Genomic DNA, 26,393 nt, shown 5'->3' with positions numbered 1-26,393 from the left:
TCAAAAATCCAAGCTGGCCCTATAGAATAACAAGAATGTTGCTTCCTTGGCGTTCTTAAGAGCTCACTTCCAATTTCTACCTGTTGCTTTTCAACGCCTTGAGTCCACATCTCTGCCAATGAAAGATATTGTAGATGTGATCTCAAAGATGCGGATGTATCTAGTGAAAGCTGTCTCTTGTTCTGGGCATTCAACAGGTTGGTATGTTTATGTTTTTCTTTGTTGCAGGTGTTGTGGTCATGTATCTCATGCCTGTTGCTGAAGGAATCTAGATTTTCCTTAACATGAAGGAAGCACAAAAATACATGATGAATGCAAACAGCTATTATTCCCAATTTTGTAAATAATGGCCTGTAGTGCTCCTGTCCCCTATGCGTTGTTGTTATCCTTATTGCTATTTCTTTGAGTAGTGTTACTTTCTTGCACCCTATAGTAAGAAACAGTAAATAATATACTATTAGCAGCTACTGATTAGTTAACACAAGTTTCAGTTTTTTCAGAAGGTGTATGACATAACATGTTGTCATGCAGTGTGTTTTTGCCAATTGAGTTTGCTGTCCACCATTAACCTCAGAAGTTTCACAGCCCCTGCACAGTTTAGGTAGCTTTTGTCACTGAGGCTACATACCAATTTTTCACTTTTGCTTTGTTGATTTTCATTTTCTGTATGACAAGCAATTTATTTGTCACATAAGACAAAGGATTTTCTTCTATTGAGCCTTTCTGGCATTGATGCCTTATAAATATAGAGTTGTGTCATTTGCAAGTTGCAAGAACTGTCCAGGAAAACTTAAATCACTTACAAAAACTGGGAAAGGGAGGCAGCCCATTACCGATCCTTATCGCATGCCATATTCCAGTTTCTGTTCACATGATAGTGTTCCTTCAGCTGATAAATCTGCTTTCCATTTTCCAGATAAGATTTGAAGATTGCCAATACAGTTCTTCCAGGTTCATACCAACTGGGTGTATTTAAAAAGACCTTATGATGAGTGAAGTAAAATGCCTTGCTGGTGTCACAAAGTGCCAGTGTTAAAGATATTTGTGACAAAGTGGTTAGTTACAAACCCCTAATTAAATAAATTATCTACATCTATTTGACTACACTGCAATTCACAATTAAGTTCCTGGCAATGGGTTTATTGAACCAACTTCATGCTATTTCTCTACTGATCCACTCTCGAATAGTGTGCAGGAAATATAAACCCAAAAATCTTTCAATGCGAGCTCTGAGTTCTCGTATTTTACAACAATGGTCATTTCTCTCTTTGTAGGTTGGCACCAACAAAATATTTTCATTTTCTGAGCAATAAGTTGGTAATAGAAATTTTAAAAAGATCCTGCTGCAACAGAAAATGCCATTATTTTAGTGATTGCCAGCCCAACTTGGATATCGTACCCGTGACACTCTCTCTCCTATTTCATGATAATACAAAATGAGAGGCCCTTCTTTGAATTTTTCAATGTCCTTCACCAATCCTGTCTGATGTAGATTGCACACTGTGCAGAAATTCTCCAGAAGAGGATGGACAAGCATAGTGTAAAAGTTACTTCAGTGAACCTGTTACATCTACTAAATGTTCTGCCAATAAAACAGTCTTTTTTAGCTTTCCCCATAGCATTGTCCATGTGATTGTTCCAATGTATGTTATTCATAATTGTAATCCCTACAGATTTAGTTGAATTCACGGCCTTAAGATTTGTATGATTTATCACATAATGGAAATTTAACAGATTACTTTTAGTACTCGCATGGATGGCTTCTCACTTTTCATTACTTAGAGCCAAGTGCCATTTTGTATACCATGCAGATATATTGTCTGAATCATTTTGCAATTGTCTTTGATTATCTGTGGACATTATGAGACAGTAAATGACAGCATCATCTGCAAAGAATGTAAGAGGGCTGCTCATTCTGTCTTCTGAACTGTTTATATAGATTAGGAACAGCAGAGGGCCTATGACACTTCCTTGAGGAATGCCAGATATCAGTTCTGTTTTACTTGATGACGTTCCATCAATTACTGTGAACAGTGACCTTTCTGGCAGGAAATCATGAGGCCAGCCACCTTCTAAGAGGATACTCTTGTAAGCACCCAATTTGATTAGAAGCTGCTTTTGAGGAATGGTGTCAAATGCCTTCAGGAAATCTAGAAATATGAAATCAATTTGAGATCCCCTATCAATAGCACCCATTACTTCATATGAATGAAGAGAGAGTTGTGTTTCACAAGAATGATATTTTCAGAATCTATGCTGACTATTTGTCAATAGATTCTACAACTACATCTACATCTATACTCTGCAAATCATGGTAAGGTGCATGGCAGAGGGTACATCTCATTGTACCGGTTATTAAGATTTATTGCTGTTCCATTCATGTTTGGAGTGCTGGAAGAACGATTGTTTCAGTGCCTCTGTGCATGCAGTATCTACTCTAATCTTACCCTCACGATCCCTATGGGAGTGATACATAGGGGTTGTAGCATATCCATAGAGTAATCACTTAAAACCAGTTCTTGAAATTTCATTGATAGACTTTTTTGGGGTAGTTTGTGTATTTTCAAGAGTATTCCAGTTTAGTTCCTTCAGTATCTATGTGACATTCTCCCATGGATTCAACAAACCTGTGACCATTCATGTTGCCCTTCTCTGTATACCTTCAATATCTCATGTTAATCCTGTCTGGTATGGGTCCCACACACTTGAGCAATATTCTAGAACTGGCTGCACAAGTAATTTGTAGGCAATCTTGTTTGTAGACCAGTTGCATTTCCCCAGTATTCTACCAATAAACCAAATTCTACCACCTCCTTTACTCAAGATTGTACGTATGTGATCATTCCATTTTATATCGCTACACAGTGTTACACCCAGGTATTTGTATGAATTGGCTGATTCCAGCAGTGACTCACTGATATTATAGTCATAAGATACTATATTTCTTTGTTTTGTGAAGTGCACAATTTTATATTTCTTAACATTTAGAGCAAGTTGCCAATCTCTGCACCATTTTGAAATCTTATCAAGATTTGACTGAATATTTATACAGCTTTTTTTCAGATAGTACTTCATCATAGATAATTGCATCATCTGCAAAAAGCCCAATTTTCTTATTAATATTGTCTGCTAGGTCATTAACATACAACATGAACAGCAAGCATCCCAGCACATTTCCCAGGGGCACACCCAAAATTACTTATACACCTGACTATGACTCTTCATCCAAGATAACATACTGTGTCCTCCCTACCAAAAAGACCTCAATCCAGTCACAAATCTCACTTGATACCCCATATGATTCTACTTTTGACAATAAATATAGGTGTAGTAATGAGTGATATGCTTTTCAGAAATCAAGAAATACTGCATATACCTTATTGCCATGATCCAAAGCTTTAAGCATGTTATGTGAGAAAAGTGCAAGTTGGGTTTCACATGATTAATGTTTTTGAAATACATGCTGGATGGCATTGAGAAGGTCATTCTGTTCAGGATACCTCATTATGTTTGACCTCAGTATATGTTCTAAGATTGTACAACAAAACTGTGTCAATGACTGGGTGGCAGTTTTGTGGATCACTTCTATTACCCTTCTTGTAGATGGGTGTGACCTGTGCCTTTTTCTCAGAACTGGGTACAGTTTTTTGTTCAAGGGATCTATGAAAGATTGTAGTTAGAAGAGGGGCTAACTCAACTGCAAATTCAGTATAGAATCTGACAGGGATTCCATTGGAACATTGAGCTTTGTTCAGTTTTAATGACTGCAGCTGTTTCTCAACACCACTGATGCAAATGCTTAATTCATTCATCTTTTGAGTGGTATGAGGATTCATTGGGGCAATTCTCCTGGGTTTTCCTTTGTAAAGGAACATATGAAAATGGAGTTAAGCATTTCATTTTTTGCTTTGCTACCCTCAATTTTAGTTCCTGTCTCATTCACTAAGAACTGCACAGTAACTTTGGTGCCACTAACAGCCTTTACATACCACCAGAATTTCTTTGGGCTATGTGAAAGATCACTTTACAGTATTCTTCTACAGTAGTCATTGAAGGCATCGTGCATTGCTCTGTTGACAGTCAAACGTGTTTCATTCCGAATATCTCTATCTATAGCTATACCATTGTATTACACATATTATGCAGTAATCTCCATTTCTTTAGAAGCTTCTTTATAGTGACTCTATACTGTGGAAGTTCTCTCCCATTATGAACTGTTGTACTGGATACACATTTATCCAGTGCATGATCAACTATACTTTTAAACCTGAGCCAGAGTTCCTCTACATGTGATTTTTTATCTAGTTTACTGAATTTCTACTCATTTTAGTTGTCCTTTGAACTTCAGTAATCATTGTTGCCACAACTGTGTCATGGTTCCTGATACCAATTTTTATGTGGACTCCTCAGAGATGTCAGGTCTATTTGTTGTCATTGGATCCAATGTATTTCCATCATGAGTGGTGTCTCTAACTATCTGTTCTAGGTAATTTTCAGAGAAGGCATTTAGTAAAGTTTCACAGGATGTCTTATCATAACCACCACTAACAAAATTGTAATTTTCCCAACTGATTGTTGGATGATTGAAGTCTCCACCAGTGATTACAGTATAATTGGGGAATTTACTTACAAGTGAACTGAGGTTTTCTCTAAAATTTTTGATTACGTCAGAAGATGAGTCTGATGAGCAATAGAAGAATCCAATTGCCCAAACAATTTCACATTCAGCTTCAATTTCTATCTCCATGGATTTGCACTTCTTGTTTACTGTGACAAATACAGCATCTCCATTTCCCATTAGCCTATCCTTTCAGTATACACTTAAATTTTCCCCAAAAATCTCACTGCCATCTATCTCAGCTTTTGTTTTGTTCTAGGTAATCCATACTGTTAAAACACAGTGTACCGTATGTTTCAAAATCCTTCTGCAAATCAACTATAGTGATGTAGGTCTGTAATTCAGTGGATTACCCTTAGGTTTTTTCTTGAATACTGGTGTAACCTGTGCACCTTCCGTTCCTTAAGCATGGATGTTTTGTCGAGTGAGCAGTTTATGATTGTTATGTATGGAGCTATTGCATCAGCATACTCTGAAAGGAACCTAATTGATATAAGGACTTGCCCTTTTCAAGTGATTTAAGCTGCTCCACTACACCAAGGATATCTACTTCTTACTTACTCATGTTGGCAGCTGTTCTTGATTCGAATTTGTTGTGTTGGCAGAAGAGCCAACACTGTGTTACTAGAGGAGGCTGAAATGCACGCATTTAAGCTCATGCAGGCTGGCGTGAGGAGGGAAGAACTATACTGATGTGAGCGTTCCAAAGGATTGGAAAAGAGCACAAGTCATCCCCATTTTCAAGAAGGGATGTTGAACAGATGTGCAGAACTATAGACCTTTTTTGAGTATAATGACTTTTTTGGAGACTAGAAATCTACTCTGTAGGAATCAGCATGGGTTTCAAAAAAGACAATTGTGTGAAACCCAGCTTGCGCTATTCGTTCACGAGACTCAGAGGGCCATAAACATGGGTTCACGGGTAGATGCCGTGTTTCTTGACTTCTGGAAGGCATTCGATACAGTTCCCCACAGTCATTTAATGAACAAAGTAAGAGCCTATGGACTATTAGACCAATTGTGTGATTGGATTGAAGAGTTCCTAGATAACAGAAAGCAGCATGTCATTCTCAATGGAGAGAAGTCTTCCGAAGTAAGAGTGATTTCAGGTGTGCCGCAGGGGAGTGTCATAGGACCGTTGCTATTCACAATATACGTAAATGACCTTGTGGATGACATCAGAAGTTCACTGGGGCTTTTTGCGGATGATGCTGTGGTATATCGAGAGGTTGTAACAATGGAAAATTGTACTGAAATGCAGGAGGATCTGCAGCGAATGGGCGCATGGTGCAGGGAATGGCAATTGAATCTCAATGTAGACAAGTGTAATGTGCTGAGAATACACAGAATGATAGATCCTTTATCATTTAGCTACAAAATAGCAGGTCAGCAACTGGAAGCAGTTAATACCATAAATTATCTGGGAGTACGCATTAGGAGTGATTTAAAATGGAATGATCATATAATGTTGATCGTCGGTAAAGCAGATGCCAGACTGAGATTCATTGGAAGAATCCTAAGGAAATGCAATCCGAAAACAAAGGAAGTAGGTTACAGTACGCTTGTTCGCCCACTGCTTGAATACTGCTCAGCAGTGTGGGATCTTACCAGATAGGGTTGATAGAAGAGATAGAGAAGATACAACGGAGAGAAGCACTTCGTCACAGGATCATTCAGTAATCGAGAAAGCGTTACGGAGATGATAGATAAACTCCAGTGGAAGACTCTGCAGGAGAGACGCTCAGTAGCTCGGTACGGGCTTTTGTCGAAGTTTCAAGAACATACCTTCACTGAGGAGTCAAGCAGTATATTGCTCCCTCCTACATATATCTCGTGAAGAGACCATGAGGATAAAATCAGAGAGATTAGAGCCCACACAGAGGCATACCGACAATCCTTCTTTCCACGAACAATACGAGACTGGAATAGAAGGGAGAACCGATAGAGGTACTCGAGGTACCCTCCGCCACACACCGTCAGGTGGCTTGCGGCTTATGGATGTAGATGTAGATGTAGATATCCTTGGGAACTACGTTCACCACTGTATGCACTGCTTTTTTCCTCAGCATGATGGCATCTACCAGCAGTGCAGTGAAATGTGTCACACAGCTTTTAGTGGATGTGCACGTTTCATAGAGCACCACGATGAGTTTACCATACTCCCCTGGCCACCAAATTCCCCAGACTTAAACCCTGTAGAGAATCTGTGAAGCCACCTTGATCAGGCCGCTTGTGCCATGGATTCTCAACCGAGAAACCTCGTGCAGCTGGCCGTGGCACTGAAGTCATTACGGCTCCACATCTTCGTCAGTACTTTATGCAACCTCACTGACCCTCTTCCTGCATGCCTCACAGCAGTTCACACTGCAAAAGCTGTTTATTCGGGCTTTTGACAAGAGGTAACATTAATGTGACTGGACAATGTATCTGTAAACCAGTACATAAGAAAGGAGGTGAAGTGCCTCAAGATAACTATCATCGTGTATCACTTACACCTAAAATATCGAAAACAATAGAATACTGCATGCATAAACAGATGAGTCAATATTTTGAATGTAATGAATAATGATATACTAAGCTCCTCACAGCATGATTTAAGATCCAGAATTTCTACAGACAAAGCAGTTGAAAGCATGGTAACACAAATATATAGCTGGTAAAAAAAGGAATAGAGAGCGAGAGAGATTAGCTGTGCAACAATGTGGACCTCATGAAAGCATTTGATATTGCCTCCCACCATATTCTCACAGAAAACTCTACCACTAAGAAGTGAGAAGAATGCTCTGTCCATTCTTACTTGGACAACATAAAACAGTTAGTTAAGGTAAATAATTAAAAGTAATAATGTGTTCGAGTCATGTAGAGTGTACCTCAGAGATCTGTTCGTGATCTTTCCTTCTTGTTACTTATATAAATGATTTTCCACCATTGTGCTATGTGTTGCAGTGTTATATGCAGACACAACACTCATTACATGTGAAGCTTGAAAATGTGCAACACAGAATGGTGGTAGCAAAGCAGTGTTGTTCTACTTGGCACTGCAGAAAAATTACATTAAAACTGCAGACAGTTTATTCATTTGAATGCTCCCAGTCATAATAACAAAACACACAAGTTATTAGGATTTCACATTGACCAAAACCTCAGCTGGCATACCCACACAGGGAAATCATGTGTCAGAGTAGTACATGTGTTGACTCTTCTGTACAAGCTGAGGAACAGTGTCAGTAAATAACTTCGATTATATGCATATTTTTCATTCTTCTACTCCCACCTGATTTATGGATTTATGGGATACTACTGTGGAGTAATTCTGCAGGGTCAAAATTATTGTTTAAATGGCAAAAGAAAGCTGTAAAAGGGATTGCAAGTCTTAGCTCACACAAATCAATGCAACTAAATGCAATGACACTACTTAGCCTGTATGTCTATGATTGCCTTATCTGTGTTAAAAAAACCTAAGTATACTTTACCTAAGGAGGACCATAATTTCCGTAACTATAGTACAAGAAATGGACATACAGCTTATGTGCTATATGCTAACCTGGCAAAGACTGAGAAACAGCTACATATACCATGATCTTGTCTACTTCGACAGATTATCTGAAAGTGCATACAAAGTGCCAGTAAATAAATTTTAAACAAGGCTTGTGAAATCGAAGAAGGGTGAAGGAATTTACCCTGTTCAAGAATTCCTCGAATGTGTGACAAATGACCCATATTTCATATGAGAATGAGAAGTCAATAAATAACAGAGTTTTTATAATCATTTATGTCTGGCTGTGTAACTATTTTATTTCTGTTTCATGTGCTTATTGTCATTTATATGTTTAGTTATTGATTATCTTTGTCATTCATTACTAAGTAGTGTTTTTATCTGGTAATTGCTCTATCATGTGATTATTTATTGTTATTGTCATTTACTTAATTACACAGCTTATCTACCATGTATGATTTTCTTGTACTTAATAACAGTTGTCTAAGTTTTTATTATTATTGGGGAAGGAAAGTTGCTACTCACCATATAGCGGAGATGCTGAGTCGTGATAGGCACAACAAAGAGATTCACATAATTATAGCTTTTGGGCATTAAGGTCTTTGTCAGAAATAGACAGACGGATGGACAGACAGACAGACACACACACACACACACACAAATGCAACTTGCACACTCGTCTGCTGTCTCAGACAGCTGAAACCACACTGCAAGCAGCAGTACCAGTGCATGATGGGAGTGGCGACTGGGTGGGGGTAAGGAGGAGGCTGGAATGGGGAGGGGGAGGGATAGTATGGTGGGGGTGGCAGACAGTGAAGTGCTGTAATTTAGACAGAGGGCAGGAAAGAAGGTGGGGCGGGAGGGGGGGGGGGGGGTTAAGTAGCAGAAATGAAAAGAAATTAAAAGATTGGGTGTGGTGGTAAAATGACAGCTGTGTAGTGCTGGAATGGGAACAGGGAGGGGGCTGGATGGGTGAGGACAGTGACTAATGAAGGTTGAGGCCAGGAGGGTTACGGGAACATGAGATATATTGCAGGAAAAATTCCCACCTGCGCAATTCAGAAAATCTGGTGTTCGTGGGAAGGATCCATATGGCACAGGCTGTGAAGCAGTCATTTTTTGTTGTGCTTATCGTGATTCAGCATCTCCGCTATATGGTGAGTAGCAACTTTCCTTCCCTAATATTGTTACATTCTAGCCTGGATTTTCCATTGTTTGATTTTTTATTATTATTGTTATTGTTACTTCATTTAACTTTGGCAATGCCAGTAGCAGGTAAAGATGCTCAAGGTGAATAAAGCATTTGAATTTGAATTTGAACAGACATAATTGTGTATTAACAAATTTGTTGTTATGTACAGATCTGAGGTACCAGTGAGAGCTGTGGGTGACATCTTGTGGATAGCAATTATATAAATGATATATTGATTTGGATATTTCAGAAGAGTTACATCTGTTTTTACTATAGGGTGTTTTTTGACAGGAATGGGAGTTGGTATGGGATGGTGAGAGGAAATGCCTTTGATAACTCAGATTTATTTATATTTCTTCGTAATTTCAGAATACCTGCTGCAAATACTTTTAAGTCATTTATGCAATGTTGCCAGCTATATAAATGAAACCAGCTCCTGATAGACATGGAATTACTTCTGCTATCATAAATTTATACAAAACAAAAAATAACAATCAGAGTGGAATATTCTAAATGCTGCAGTCATACTATCTGCTAATACAGGCAAAAGAATATGCAGATGAAATAAACACTGCTGGCCATCCAAAATGCAACACCAAAAAGGTCCAGAGATATCACAATCAAATTGATTTGGGAGATAATATGTTGCCCAAAGATTGCATGATTGAGAATACAGCCCCGTGTGGAGTGAGAAAGATGATGAAATCTGTATTGAGCGTTGCCACCATTCCTGGCTATAACCACTGCTACATGCCTCAGCACTCAATTAAAGAGGCTCTGGATGCGTTGTTGGGGTATATCAGTCCATACCGCTTCCACATATCACCTAAGTTGATCTGGCATAGCAGTGGGTGGTATATCTTGGACCAGTTGTTCTGCAATCATCGACCAGACGTTTATGATAGGTGAGAGATTGGGAGTACAGGGAGGCCAAGGCAACATTGCAGTCCAATGGGTGAAGAAGTAGTCTTGAAAATTGCATGCTCCTGTGGTAGCGCATTGTCTTGTTGCATTGTAGCTGTTAGCAAGCTCCGAAGGCATGGGAGGTCAACAGGCTCCAACACTTCAGAGATGTAACACTGGCTGGTTAGTGTACTGGCAATACATACTACAGGGGTGCACGATTGGAGTCCAGTAGCACCTCAAACCATAATCTCTGGTGCAGAACTAGTATTGTGATGCATAAGGCAACAGTTCTCTCACCATGGCATATCCAGACTCTAATCTGACCATTATGGTGGTGCTGGTAGAATCAAGATTCAACAGTAAAAACAATGTCATTTCATTCAGTTTTCCATATCTGTCATTCATAGCACCATTGCCGGCCCAGACGCCTGTGGCATTGACTCACTGGTACATGCAGCAATTGACACTTTGCAGACAGTCCACCGTGCTGCATACAATGCTGAATGGTACACGCGGACACTGCTTGTTGTTGAACAGACCAAATGTATTGTGATATAGTTCATGATGTGGCAGAATGATTCATCACTGCCATGTGCCCATTATGCATGTCATCACATGTAGTGGTGCAACAAGTTGGGTTTAATCAGTCCCAGCAATCTGTCATTCTCTCCTTCATCAAACCGTTACAGATCCACATCAGAGTTGCTTCATTCCATCTGACACAACCACTGATTTCTCCGAAGGATAATCTGCAATCCCTATAGGCAACTATTCTCCCTCAGTCGAACTCCAAAACATGCCCTAAAGACAATCGCTGCCTTCTACAAGGTGTACTGAAGCTGCTTACACAAAAGAACTGCATGAAAGAACAATTCCAGTATGTCCACATGACTATCTGTTCTCCCTTTACATAGCACTTGCAGGCTGTGTTACTTGACTGGCACCTCTGATGTGCACCTCTGCTGAAATGCTAATAGTGTGCATCTCTCATCGCTGCAAAAGCTTGCTGCAAATTTCACCTAATTTGGATGCTTCTCTCAGGGTGTTGTATTTTGGGTGGCCAGTAGTGTAGTAGTTCAGTAATTAGACAATGAAAAAATGTACCTATGCTAGAAAAAAATAATAAGATATTTGTCATGTGGCTGTGCTGATTACAGTATTTTTTTAATCTACTGTGTCATTCATGTGTATTTCTTACCTGCAAAATTTTTGTTTTTATCTAGCATTGGAGTCTCAGAAAAAGGCTCTGCCACTGTTGAACTCAGTGTAAGGGGAAGTCCAGGGCACTCCAGCTTTCCACCAGCAGAATCAGCTATTGGAATTCTAGCAGCAGCTGTTGCACGTCTAGAAAAAAACCCTCAGCCAGCTCTACTCGGCCAAGGTCCTGAAGCAGCCACATTCCAGTACCTAGCACCACATGTGAGTTTATGAGTAACTCTTAAGCTTTCTGGTAACAAGAATCAAACAGCTGACTTCAATCCAAAATTATAAATGAAACCATGGAAAATCCAGGGTGGAATACTGACAGTATTATGAAAAGGAAAAATCACTGCTCACCATGTAATAGAGATGTTGAGTCACAGACAGGCACAACAAAAAGACTGCTAAACAAGTAAGCTTCTGGCCAGAAGGCCTTTGTCTCAATTAGGCAACATACACACCCACATTCACACAGATGCAACTGACACACACAACACTGCCTCTCGCTGCTGACGCTGGGCCAAAATTATAAATAAGAAGACCAAAGAAGATTGTTCAATAAGTATCATTACTATATTTTAATTACAATGTGCATTTAAGATAAGGTCAAAGAAGGACATGAGGAATTATCACCAGTACCCTATTTTTAGTCTTAGAATCCTGTCAAAAGTGTTGATGACAGTAGCTGCAATCCAAATTCAAAATTTTACTATAAGAAATGCTATTATTCTAAGTAACTAGTTTGTAGTCCAAGAAGGAAAAAATACTCTGGATGCAGGGAAAAAAAGTTTATTGAAAAGATAAGTAAACTGTTAGATCAGAGAAGTAAACTTGCAGATGTCTTCTGGAGTCTCACGTAAGCCTTTGACTCAGTAAAACATGTCTTGCTTATCTACAGATTAGATAAATATGGGTTTAATGTTCTGCAATGTCTTATGTCATAACTGCAGAGCAGGAAAAATGGTACACTATGTGATCTGCAATGTCTTATGTCATAACTGCAGAGCAGGAAAAATGGTACACTATGTGATCAAAAGTATCCTGACACCCCCAAAAACAAACATTTTTCATATTATTTGCATTGTACTGCTACCTACTGCCATGTACTCCATATCAGTGACCTCAGTAGTCATTAGACATTGTGAGAGAACAGAATGGGGCACTCCGCAGAACTCGTGGACTTCGAACTTGGTCAGGTGATTGGGTGGCACTTATGTCGTACGTCTGTACGCGAGATTTCCACACTCCTAAACATCCCTAAGTCCACTGTTTCTGATGTGGTAGTGAAGTAGAAACATGAAGGGACACATTCAGCACAAAAGTGTACAGGCTGACAGAGACCGCCGACAATTGAAGAGGGTCATAATGTGTAATAGGCAGACATCTATCCAGACCATCACATAGGAATTCCAAACTGCATGAGGATCCACTGCAAGTACTATGACAGTTAGGCAGGAGGTGAGAAAACTTGGATTTCATGGTCAAGCGGCTGTTCATAAGCCACATATCGTGCCGGTAAATGCCAAATGACACTTTGCTTGGTGTAAGGGGTGTAAACATTGTATGATTGAACAGTGGAAAAACATTGTGTGGAGAGACAAATTATGGTACACAATGTGGCGACCTGATAGTAGGGTGTGGTTATGGCGAATGCCTGGTGAACGTCATCTGCCAGTGTGTAATACACAACAGCAAAATTTGGAGGTGTTGGTGTTACGGTGTGGTCGTGTTTTTCATGAAGGGGGCTTGCACCCTTGTTGTTTTGCATGGCACTATCACAGCACAGGCCTACATTGATGTTTTAAGCACCTTCTTGCTTCCCATTGTTGAAGAGAAATTTGGTGATGGCAATTGCATGTTTCAGCATGATTGAGCACCTGTTCATAATACACGGCCTGTGGCGGAGTGGCTATGTGACAAAAACATCCCTGTAATGGACTGGCCTGCACAGAGTCCTGACCTGAATCCCATAGAATGCCTTTGGGATGTTTTGGAATGCCAACTTTGTAACAGGCCTCACTGACTGACATCAATACCTCTCCTCAGTGTAGCACTCTGCGAAGAATGGGCTGCCATTCCCCAAGAAACCTTCCAGCACTTGATTGAATATATGCCTGTGAGAGTGGAAGCTGTATCAAGGCTAAGGATGGGCCAACACCATATTGAATTCCAGCATTACTGATGGAGGGCGCCACGAACTTGTAATCCATTTCCAGCCAGGTGTCCAGATACTTTTGATCACATAGTAGCACTGTCATTTCAAGACAAGTTAATTAACATTCTAAATGGAGCATAGTATCACAAGGTGTGTCTCAGAGTTCCATTCTAGGGCTAAAACTTTCTTATTCTACCTATAAGAGCCTATGTTTTCAGTTGTCTGAAAGCTTTGTTACCATCGCCAATTATAAAACTGTACTTGTCTGCAGTACAATCACGCACCTGACAGTGCCCATTCCAGCAATTATTATGATGTATATACCTTGAATTGTGTAAAGAACCTGTTAAATATCAGTTATTATTATTTTGATATTTTATTATTATTTATATATTTTATTCACATATTTTATTTGTCCATCTTTAGGAAAACTGCATAACTGTTTCTATGAGGACAGCTGTTGTGAAGTTTACAAATTGAAGTGCAAAAATGCAGCAAAATCATGAGGCTCATTGTGGTTGTTGTTGACTTCAGTCCAAAGACTGATTTGATGCAGCCCTCCATGCTACTCTGTCCTGTGCAAGCCTCATCATATCCAACATCCCTCTGAATCTGCTCACTGTATTCATCTCTTGGTCTCCCTCTATGATCCCCCCCCCACCCACACACACACACACACTTCCCCCCAGTACTAAATTGGTGATTTCTTGATGTCTCAGAGTGTGTCCTACCAACTGAACACTTATTCTAGTCAAGTTGTGCCACAAATCTCTTTCCTCCACCATTCTATTCAGTACCTTCTCATTAGGCATGTGACCTACCCACCTAATCTTCAATATTTTCTGTAGCACCTCATTTCAAAAGCTTATATTCTCTTCTTGTCTAAACTGTTTATCATCCATTCTTCACTTCCATACATGGCTACACACCAGACAAGTACTTTCAGAAACGACTTCCTAACACTTAAATCTATACTCGAGGTTAATAAATCTCCTGTTCTTCAGAAATGCTTTTCTTGTCTTTGCCAGTCTTCATTTTATATCCTCTCTACTTTGACTGTGATCAGTTATTTTGCTGCCCAGTTAGCAAAACTTATTTACTACTTTAAGTGACTCATTTCCTAATCTAATTCCTTCCACATCAAGTGATTTAATTAGACTACATTTCATTATCCTCATTTTGCCTTTGTTGATGTTCATCTTATATCCTCCTTTCAAGATATTGTCCATTCTGTTAAACTGCTCTGCCAAGTCCTTTGCTGTCTCTGACAGAATTACAATGTCATCGGCAAACCTCAAGTTTTTATTTCATCTCCCTGCATTTTAATTCCTACTCCAAATTTTTCATTTGTTTCCTTTACTGCTTGCTCAATATATAGATTTAATGACATCAACAACACTGTCTCACTCCCTTCTCCACCGCTGCTTCCCTTCCATGCCCATCTACTCTTATAACTGCCATCTGGTTTCTGTACAAATTGTAAATAGCCTCTCACTCCCTGTATTTTACCCCTGCCACCTTCAGAAGCTGAAAGAGAGTATTCCAGTCAACACTGTAAAAAATTTTCTCTAAGTTTAAAAATGCTGTTTGTCTTTCCTTAACCTGTCTTCTATGAGAAGTAATAGGGTCAGTATTGTCTCGCGTGTTCCTACATTTCTCAGGAATCCAAACTGATCTTCCCCAAGATCAGCTTCTGCCAGTTTTTCCATTCTTCTGTGAATGATTTGTGTTAATATTTTGCAGCCGTGACTTATTAAACTGATGGTTCAATAATTTTCACACCTGTCAGCACCTGCTTTCTTTGGAATTGGAATTATTATATTCTTCTTGAAGTCTGAGGGTATTTCGCCTGTCTAGTGCATCTTGCTCACCAGATGGAAGAATTTTGTCATGGTTGGCTCTCCTAAGGCTATCAATAACTCTAACAGAATGTTGTCTACTCCCGGGCCCTTGCTTTGACTTAATTCTTTCAGTTCTTTATCAAATTATTCATGCAGTATGTGGTGTCACCGCCAGACACCACACTTGCTAGGTGGTAGCTTAAATCGGCCGCGGTCCATTAGTACATGTCGGACCCGCGTGTCGCCGCCATCAGTACTTGCAGACCTAGCGCCACCACATGGCAGGTCTAGAAAGACGGACTAGCATTCGCCCCAGTTGTACGGACGACATTGCTAGCGACTAGACGTACGAGGCCTTCCTCTCATTTGCCGAGAGACAGTTAGAATAGCCTTCAGCTAAGCACATGACTACGACCTAGCAAGGCGCCATTAGCCTTACCTACTTTGAGAGTTATAGTATAAATGTCTCAAGAAGAACGCTGTATTCATCAGAGAATAAAAGTTAAGTATAAAGCAACTACGTACTTTTCTTGCTACCATTCAATAGTTATCCTGTTTCAGACTTCACGCCCGTCTGCATTAGTTAGCGTGCCTTTCGGCTACCTCCGAGTGGTGTGGCTGTCTTGCTACGCCACAACACAGTATCCTATCTCCCTGCTCATCTTCCTTTACATCTTCTCCCATTTCCATAACATTGCCCGCAAGTACATCTCCCTTGTATAGCCTCTCTATATATTCCTTCCATCTTTCTGCTTTCCCTTGTTTGATTAGGACTGGTTTTCCATCTGAGCTCTTGATATTCGTACAGGTGGTTCTCTTTTCTCCAAATGTCTCTTTAATTTTCCTGTAGGCAATGTCCATCTTATCCCTAGTGATATATGCTTCTCCATCCTTACATTTGTCCTCTAGCCATTCTTGCTTAGCCACTTTGCACTTGCTGGTGATCTCATTTTTTAGACATTTTGCATTCCCTTTCACCTGCTTCATTTGTTTCATTTCTGAATTTTCTCCTTTCCTTGATTAACTTCAATATCTCTTGTGTTGCCCAAGGATTTCTACTAGCTTTCATCTTTTTGTCTACTTGATCTTCTGCTGCCTTCACTACTTCATCTCTCAAAGCTACCCATTGTCCTTCTATTGTATTCCTTTCCCCTGTTCTTGTCAATCATTCCCTAATGCTCCCCCTGAAACCCCTTACAACCTCTAGTCCTTTCAGTTTATCCAGGTCTCATCTCCTTAAATTCCTGCCTTTTTGCAGTTTCTTCAGTTTTAATCTGCAGTTCATAACCAATAAATTGTGGTCAAAGTCCACAACTGCCCCTGCAAATGTCTTACAATTTAAAATCCGCTTCCTAAATCTCTGTCTAACCATTATATAATCAATCTGAAACCTTCCAGTGTTTACAAGTCTCTTCCATGTATACAACCTTCTCTCATGATTCTTAAACCAAGTATTAGCTATGATTAAATTATGCTCTGTGCAAAATTCTACCAGGCGGCTTCCTCTTTAATTCCTTTCCTCCAGTTCACATTCCCCTACTACTTTTCCTTCTGTTACTTTTCCTACTATCAAATTCCAGTCCCCCATGACTATTAAATTTTCAGTTTCCTTAATCATCTGAATAATTTCTTTTACCTCATCGTACATTTCCTCACTCTTCTCCTCATCTGTGGAGCTAGTTGGCATATAAACTTGTACTGCTATTGTGGGTGTGGGCTTTATGTCTATCTTGGCTACAATAATGCATTCACTATGGTGTTCATAATAACTTATCCACATTCCTGTTTATTTACCAATTATTAAACCTACTCCTGCATTACCCCTATTTGATTTTGTATTTATAACCGTGTATTCACCTGATCAGAAGTCCTGTTGCTCCTGCTGCCAAACTTCACTAATTCCCACTATATCTAACTTTAAACCATCCATTTCCTTTACCTGCATGATTAATGGATCTGAAATTCCACACTCCGATCCATAGAAAGCCTGTTTCATTTCTCCTGATAACTACATCCTCCGCGTAGTCCCCACTCAGAGATCTAAATGGGAGACTATTTCACCTGCAGAATATTTTACCCAAGAGGATGCAATCATCATTTAACCATACAATAAAGATGCATGGCCTTGAGAAGAATTACAGCTGTAATTTCCCCTTGCTTTCAGCCGTTCACGGTACCAACATAGCAAGGCTGTTTTCGTTGATGTTGCAAGACCAGATCAGTCAGTCATCCAGACTGTTGATGCTGCAACTACTGAAAAGGCTGCTGCCTCTCTTCAGGAACCACATGTTTGTCTGGCCTCTCAACAAATACCCCTTCCACTGTGGATGCATGTGTGGTACGACTACCTGTTTCGCTAAGGCACGCAAGCCTCTCCACCAATGACATGGTCCATAGTTCATGGGGAAGTAGAGGTCAAGTAGTAGCTCAAAAATCACAAAAAGTGAAAAACACACACACACACACACACACACACACACACACACACACACACACACACATGCACACAGACAGAGAGAGAGTGAGAGAGAGAGAGAGAGAGAGAGAGAGAGAGAGAGAGAGAGAGAGAGAGAGTTCAAACTCTGTTAATATCAGGGGAAATATAGTGGACTTAAGACATGTAAACGAGAGGGAAAAAATGCTAATGAGTACTGAAGATGTTTTGTGAATAGAAGCAAAAGATGTCTGATGAAAGTCACTCTTAAACTGCAGTAAGCTAAAGAAGGGAAAAAACAACAATAATGGATAAAATCATTCAGTGTTCCTGAGAAGTAATGATTTGTTCTGTGATACATGAGTCAGTAGATACAATAAGGCAGTTTACAACAACTTAATCATCTTGTTTAGAATGGAGTTGAACAGATATAACTGTACATTATATAGATGTAGAGGAATGTAGGGTGTGATGGAAAATGACAGGAACCATACAAATAAGTTGGAATTAATGTGGAATATAAGTAATATAACTGAGACACATACAAATCATAAAAAAAACTAAAATTATTCTTAATTTACATCCATTAGGACACATCTTTTACACTACTCTATAAAGATAGCTTCATTATTTAAAAATACCATGACTGAACAATAACTTGTTTACAGAAGGATGGTGTATAGTTTTCTTCTCAGAAAACTTAGTTCAAACTGTGGAAGTTTTTCATAGCCAATTACTGATTGCTTTTGTAGTATAATTTTAGCCTATGACATGATAACATTAAATTTTCTTTGTTTCTAGTATCACATATATGCTAAAAATTGTTTCTTAGCAATCATTCTGAATTATTACCTGCAAAGATAAGCAGATCATGATGGGGGTGCAATATAAAACACTGCCTACACAATGGCAATTGTTTGGATTGGTGCCTCAGTGCCTTGTCTTTTTGTGCCATTTGTCTATCAGTTCTGACTGCCAGTGGGAGTCTGCAGGTTGTCCTGGTTGTGAATACTTGGGCTGAGTCTTGTAGAGTTGCTGATGAATGCAGTGACTGTTCAAAAACCCTAATGATAGGCAGACATGTTTCTAATGAAGGATCTCTTGATTTCAACAAGTCCATCCAGAGTGCATCCTGCAGAACATGCACTAATATAATGTTTCTGACTAATGAATTGCATATGACTGTGTGCCGTCCTGATTACTGCACTTACAGTCCCTGGGTAGCCCTTGTAACTGTGCAATCCATTCTCTGTATGATTGTCCACTGGGCTTGTGATAGCTGAAGAATTTATGTCTAGGAGCAACTATATGAACTTGAGTCCACAGCTCGTGGACTAGTGGCTAGCGTTGCTACCTCTTGATCATGGGGTGCAAGGTTCGAGTCCCAGCCGGGTTAGGGATTTTCCCCACCCGGGGACTGGGTGTTTGTGTTGTCCTCATCATCATTTGGGCAGAGGTGAGATTGTAACTGGAAAGATTGGGAACTTGTACGAGTGCTGATGACCTTGATGCTTAGTGCCCAACAAACCATCATCATTATCATCTATATGAACTTGAGAGTCAAAAGATTCAAGCAAACTGGATTTGACCCTATTGTATAAGAGCACATGGGGCTCTGTCTTGGAGTTAAGGTGTTGTACTAGATGATATATCTCTGGTCCTGTATAAGCCAACAGAAAAGTGCATCACTGCTCATTACCAGAGATGCAGAGATACTGTGGACCAGGAAGTGCTGCTCCATACTTGCAATATAGTTGGTCCATGGTTCAACCTTGTGGATGAATGGCCAGAACAATGAGGCTGTCTTATGAAATGCCATGACCATGGTGTTGATTCTGGAGAGATTACTGGAGACCTCAAGTGCGGGGACTGAAACTGTGCTTACTCCATCTGCTATGGCCTGCAGTGTGTGTTGCATAGGAGAACAGCAGGAAATCTACTTTTCCATGAAAATTGGTTGCTTGGCAAGTCAACAATCATTGATGCAAGGATGTAGATGTGTTGTCGACCTTGCAGGTGTAATGTCATGACATATCATGCAGAAATTATTAACAGGATTTATCTTGTTCTGTAGCCCTATAAATAGTTCATTAGTTGAGTCAGATGCAACTTTTTTTTGGAACAGCCTTTATAGATTATTAGGTTGGCCTTTATAAAGCAACAAATCTAAGAATCTATCAACAAGCTATCATCTAAAATAAAACTGAACCACTGGCTAAAATGAATGAATTTACACAAAAGTGTGATGCAAATTCAGATGTATTCTGTGCAACTTGCAGAAGTTGGCACATAATACATTGAATGAAGAGGTAATGCCATTTGCATCTATACTGGTAGATTACTGAATTATGAATATCAACCCAATGGAAAGTATATTTTCTCCTTCCACCATTTACCCATCACAATGCCAGTGTGGTGGTGTTACAATGAAATGGCAGTAGTAATAGTAGTTGTAGTCGTCATCTTTTGGTATGGCCAACCATACTATGTGCAGTCAAACTTTCAGTATCACAGTGGAACAATGAGACTCAACATTTCCTCTGTATTGTCATTAGTGCTGAATATAATTTAGGTCAGTTCCTCTGTATTGTCATTAGTGCTGAATATAATTTAGGTCAGTTTAATTTTGGTGTCACTCACTGTCATCAGAGTTTGTGTTGTGTTCCTTTGCTAATTCATGCATAACACTTACTCAATAGCCAAATATATTATATTCCTGGGGCTGTTTTTAAAGGTATTCTTTATCAAAAGTGTGATTATGTAGTCATCCATATCAGCCTGGTAAGCAGACTGCAATATCATTTTATTTTTACAGTATGGTAACCATTTTTAACATTCAATTTCAAACTATAAATGTCCAATATATTGTCTTTAATGGGTAGACAGATACTATCAAATATTTGGAAATATGTTTTTAAAAATATGACAGTGTACTGTGTAATGGATATTGCATGTAGATTCCTGTAGCTGTCCCTTTTAATGTCACACTTCTTTGCCTTCCAGGTTTCGTTTGGTTATAAAATTCTGTATAGTAATTTATGGCTCTTTTCGGGACTAATGGCTCGAGAATTAGCACTTAAACCTATTGCAAATGCAATTGTTCGCACAACAACAGCCATCACTGTATTTCATGGTGGAATAAAGGTAAAAATTAAATATTTTTCATAGAATAGTGAATTTTAATGTGTTTTATTTTATGCTTACATGCATTTATAAACAGATTCCTTTATAATTCTATATTTACATATATATCATTTTTTGCATATATCTGTAAATTGTGCTGCTTAAGCTCCCATACTAACTTTAAACAGAAATAAATAAATTTGTAAAACGTTGTGACAGATTGAGAATAATTCCCAACTAATTATTAATTCAGTGTAGTTTTCTTTGTGTATCATGTGTGAAGTTATAGTTAACATGTTTCTGTTTAATTTTAACATCTTACAAGACAGCAGTCTTAAAACTCCTGACTGGAAAAAGCATTAACACTTCCATTAATTGTACACATAAGAACAGATAACTGCCCATTTTTTGCCCATGTACAAGACTCTGAATTAGTAGGAGAAATGCAATTAAAGCAATGTCTATTAATTTTCCCAGTGGGCAAATGAGGAACACTGTGATGAATGCTTTCTTGATGAGAATATAAGGAACTCTGTGATGACTGTTATTTTCATTTACTTAGTGTAGATGAATTCCATGCAAACGGAAGTTATATATAGTTTAAAATTCGATATGTGATTAGACCAATACCACGTGGAGATAACCTGCCATTTCCTTGCCTCCAGCTCTATTGGAGAGTGTAACATCAGAGAGTGAAATTATAAGTGAAACTACTGATGCTGATACCAATGTCTACTGACCTGGAGACATGAGTCCATCCCTCAACTGTTTTCACAGCATGCACTCAGATATCTGGTAAGAGACTTAAATTTACTGAAGGAACATGTGCAGCACTTCGTATATCTAATGTTGAACAAAGAAAGGAAAAAAATGGTTTAAAAGTGAAATCTTGTGTCAATGTATGGACACAAAGGAACACCGAGAAATAATCTAGCTTTGCCTGAAGAGGCCATATTTTCTTTAAAAAATGAATGAGTTGTTAGTTTATTTTGAAAAGTACAGGCTACACAGTACACAAAAATATGTGGATTTGCGACTGGGATTTATGGATGAAATAAGCTTCAATGTGCCAGTGTAAATCCCAGGTGAATCTATGAAGCAGGCAGAAGCTAATGATAAAAAGTTATATGAAAATAGGTGCTTTTGATGTGCAGTGGCCTGAAAATGATAATGTTTACCATTTGCTACTAACCTGTACAAACAGCAAACTAAACCAAGCAATAGTGCACTAGCCAAGTACTGCAAAAATCTCCTGGAAGATTTTCTGAATAGTGATGCAATTAATTGTCTGAAAATATCTTACAAAACATTATTACTGTACATACTGCACTGATCTGTCAACTTAAGGAAAGTAGTTACCTTCTAGAACTAAGTAATATTAGCCATTAATGAGAATTTGATAATGTGTGTAACCCCAAAATTTTTCTTATGGACACGTGCTCATGTAATCTCTTCAGATGAAACAAAGCATTCTAAAGTCTGGGATTATGAGAAGAAGAGCACTGCAACAGAATACTTTTTAAAATGCACCAAACTGACTTATATGTGTGTGTTTAACAATTGGACAGACAGTATGGCAATAACTGTAGTTCTCAGGTAAAGCAAACCCCAAAACAAAGAAGATCCTTTCAGTTCTCACTTATAGAGCACTTTATACATATCAGTTTGTATTCTCAGCATACTGAAAAAAATAGATAAGCAGTTACTGAGAGATTTCTCATTGATCTTTGTTTGCATGACAGTGAATTCTGTACCTAATGTAAGTGAAGAAACATTAAATTGTCAATGACACAAGACAGGAGAGCCATAGAATGGAATGATATTCTAACAAAATAGGTTTGTTACCACTGATTATTTCTATTCTGAAATGATAGGTAGCAGAAAAATGTAGATAGTACCTGTCTTTAATTACAAACAAAAGTATTTTGTGCAGATTATGGACTATGATAGGTTACAATAGTTAATAGATGGTAAAAAATGTGGATTATAACAGAAACTAGGTAACATACTTGACTTATATTTGGGTGGAATGGAAGGACCTTTTAAGAAAAAAGTGAATTTGTTTGTGGTCAATTGATGTAGTAATGACAATAATGTATCAATGGATAATAATAAAAAGACCCATTATTGCTGAATCTATAAGCTTCTTTTCCTTTCTCCTGTTTAAACCAATAATTAGTGATGTTATACTTTCTTTCTCATCTGACCTTTTCATTTGTGTACAACAAATTTTGTTCACTCATTCCTAACTTAGTGATTACCACTCATACCTTTCAGTTACACATTTGAAAATCAGTTCTAAATGCTTTATAGGCTGAGTTATTGTTCCCTCAAATCATTCTGAACGCCTTCAAAGTTTTTACTATTTCCTGTTATTTTTACCTTAACCTGTTCATAAATAAATTTGGTTCAAATTATTTGTTGGTTTCAGAATGGGCCCCTATATTTTTCAGTGCCATGAATGATTTAAAATACCTGAAGTTTTGTGTGGTCAGAACATCAGATGTTTATAACTATTAACATTTTTAAACTAATAAAGTATTAATTGAAACTGATATTTCATAGAAGTTGATTTTCTTTGCCAACTCTTTAAACCATGTGTCATTAAAACCATTTTCCTTAAATTTCAGATTATCAAATATTTATGTTAATAAATAAATGAGGAAAGGCCACAGCTTAGCTAAACCAGACTGGTGTGTGATGCATGGAAACACATACCAGCACGAAGATGTTGCTAACCTTTGAGCAACCTCTCTTTCTCTAGTGTATATGAACAATGTTCAAACAACTAGCCATTGCCATAGCAAAATTCCAATACCACAGACTCTTCCTGAAATCCTGTCTGGCATTTGAAGTGTTGTTCAAGAGATGTATACAGAGACATGCCCTTTTCCAATAAAACAATGCCAATCGCCATTATTTAGGTTTATTTCTAGGGTACCAGGTTCGACGATACACTACATCATCTTCAGGCCTGCTTCAATCGAGTAACCTTCGTGTTACAAAATACAGCAGCACAGAAGGTTACTCAATTGAAGCAGGCCTGAAGATGACATAGTGTATCTTCGAAACTGGTAGACTAGAAATAAATCTAAATAATGGCGATGGGTATTGTTTTATTGGATACTGACCAGCCATAGTCCAATACTCCAGCCAGAAGATGGAGTTACATTTACATGCCCTTTTTTCTGATCGCATCAATTCTTAACCCTCACCACCATGGTCCAACATAATCACGTCATCCAAGCTCAGGCTGCAACTAACCAGTTCTGCTTCTTTCACTGGGTCCTTTTTCTTTAAGACAGTAATTTACTGTAACAAGTCTCTGAGATAAAAATGGCTAGAAGCTGTCTCGGCTATTTATGTGTTATTGCTGCCAGTGAGTACATCTGCTCAACAAAGTACTGGTGAATTCTGGCCACCTCCTGCACCCCAACAAATCTTTAGACACTTCAGATACTGCCTTGCTGATCTCCTCCAGCTAAAATGCTTCCTGAAACTTCCTTCATCTCCCATAAGCCACACTGATTCTGAGCAGCTAACTAAGGTTTAGCCATGCTGGACAAGAAAAGGACATGTTTTCCTTTACTTATTCCCATCAGTGGAATCATTTATTCATCACTCACTATACTGAACACAGTCAGCAAAATTTACACACAGAACCTTGTTTCAGACAGTCCCAACTACCCTCAAATCATATTCTGCCACTTCTATCCAGACATCCCCTTATAACTTTACTGAAGTTACTTGCTGGCAATCTGGCTTCACCTTCATTCCCAATATGTCCAAACCTTCGAGCACCATTGTTTACCAACGTTAACACTATGATTCCATTGCAGATGTCCAGTGTGACCTCCAGCAGCTTCTCAAACATTAGTTCCATCTGAAAACCTGACACATTAATCCACACTATCAGCCCCTGGGACACCAACATTTAACCATAAACTTCCTGGCAGATTAAAACTGTATACCAGACCTACACTCGAACTCAGGACCTTTGCCTTCCATGGGCAAGTGTTCTACCAACAGAGCTACCCAAGCATGACTCGTGACTTATCCTCACAGCATTATTTCTGCCAGTACCTCATCTCCTGCCTCCCAGACTTCACAGACACTCTCCTGTGATACTCGCAAGGCCAGCACTCCGACAAGGAAGGATACTGCAGTGACACGGCTTGGCCACAGCCTAGGGGCATGTTTCCAGAATTAAATTTGGCTCAAATGGTTCAAATGGCTCTGAGCACTATGGGACTTAACATCTGAGATCATCAGTCCCCTAGACTTAGAACTACTTAAACCTAACTAACCTAAGGACATCACACACATCCATGCCCAAGCCAGGATTCGTACCTGCAACCATAGCAGCAGCACGGTTCCGGACTGAAGCACCTAGAACCGCTCAGCCACAATGGCCGGCAATGAAATTTGGAAAGCAGGAGATGAGGTACTGGTGGAAGTAAAGCTGTGATGATGGGTCACGAGTCATGCATGGGTAGCTCTGTCGTTAGAGCAATTGCCCACAAAAGGCAAACGTCCCGAGTTCAAGTCTTGGTCTGGCACACAGTTTTAATCTTCCAAGAAGTTCCATATCAGTGCACACTCTGCTACACAGAGAATATTTCATTCTTGAACATACCCCAGGCTGTGGCTAAGACATTCATCAGCAACATTCTTTATTCCAGGAGTACTAGTCTTGCAAGTTTCCCAGGAGAACCTTTGTAAAGTCTGGAATGTAGGAGCTGAGGTCCTGGTGGATGCAAAGCTGCGGGTATGGGCCATGAGTCATGTTTGGGTAGCTATTTGGTAGAGGACTTACTCATGAAAGGCAAAGGATCTGAGTTCAAGTCTCAGTCCAGAACACAGTTTTAATCTGCCAGAAAGTTTCATAATATCACACACTCCACTGCAGAGTGCAAATTTCATTCTGGGAGCCATTCACCTGCTCCCTAAGCTCAATACTTACCAATATAGCACAATGGTGGATAATGGAATTGTATACAAGAGGATATCAATTCAAATACCCATCCTGCCCTCCACTTTTAAGTTTTTGTGATGTCCTTAAATCATTTAAGCTAAATTCTGACCTGATTTCTTTGAAAGAACATGGCCAATTTCCTGTCCTGTACTTCCCCAAATCTGAGCATGTGCTTCTTCTGTAATGACCTGATCGCCAATGAGATGTTAAACCCTAATCTCCTTTCTTCCAAACTCCTCAAACCCAACTCCAGTAATCACTCTGCTCATTGCCCCATCTTGGCTGGCAAAAACAATGCTCTCACCAATACTCTTCTGACTTCATTTACCAGCACTTGCAACAAAATTTCCTCGGTCTCCCTTCCCAACAGTAATCATGTTCTCTTCCAACTCCCTGCAGTTGCTGGCCTTATACCATCATGTTCCTTATGCTAAATCCCTGTATATTAACTCC

The 26,393-nt window shown here is 39.1% G+C and overlaps 1 protein-coding gene across 6 annotated transcripts in view; it reads left to right on the top strand.

Annotated features, from left to right (window-relative positions):
• The window catches only part of LOC126183431 (N-fatty-acyl-amino acid synthase/hydrolase PM20D1-like), a 291,898-nt gene that overhangs the window by 247,084 nt on the left and 18,421 nt on the right, over positions 1–26,393 (top strand). For all 6 annotated transcript variants that reach the window (XM_049925409.1, XM_049925407.1, XM_049925406.1 and 3 more), the window contains 2 exons: positions 11,436–11,631; positions 20,846–20,986. In XM_049925409.1, coding sequence (XP_049781366.1) covers positions 11,436–11,631; positions 20,846–20,986 — 337 coding nt within the window. The remainder of the gene's footprint in view (positions 1–11,435; positions 11,632–20,845; positions 20,987–26,393) is intronic.

This window comes from Schistocerca cancellata, chromosome 4 (genome assembly GCF_023864275.1).
Source record: "Schistocerca cancellata isolate TAMUIC-IGC-003103 chromosome 4, iqSchCanc2.1, whole genome shotgun sequence".
NCBI lineage: Eukaryota > Metazoa > Arthropoda > Insecta > Orthoptera > Acrididae > Schistocerca > Schistocerca cancellata.
The sequence above is the reverse complement of the archived record's forward strand: the minus strand, read 5'-3'. Positions and strand labels throughout refer to the sequence as shown.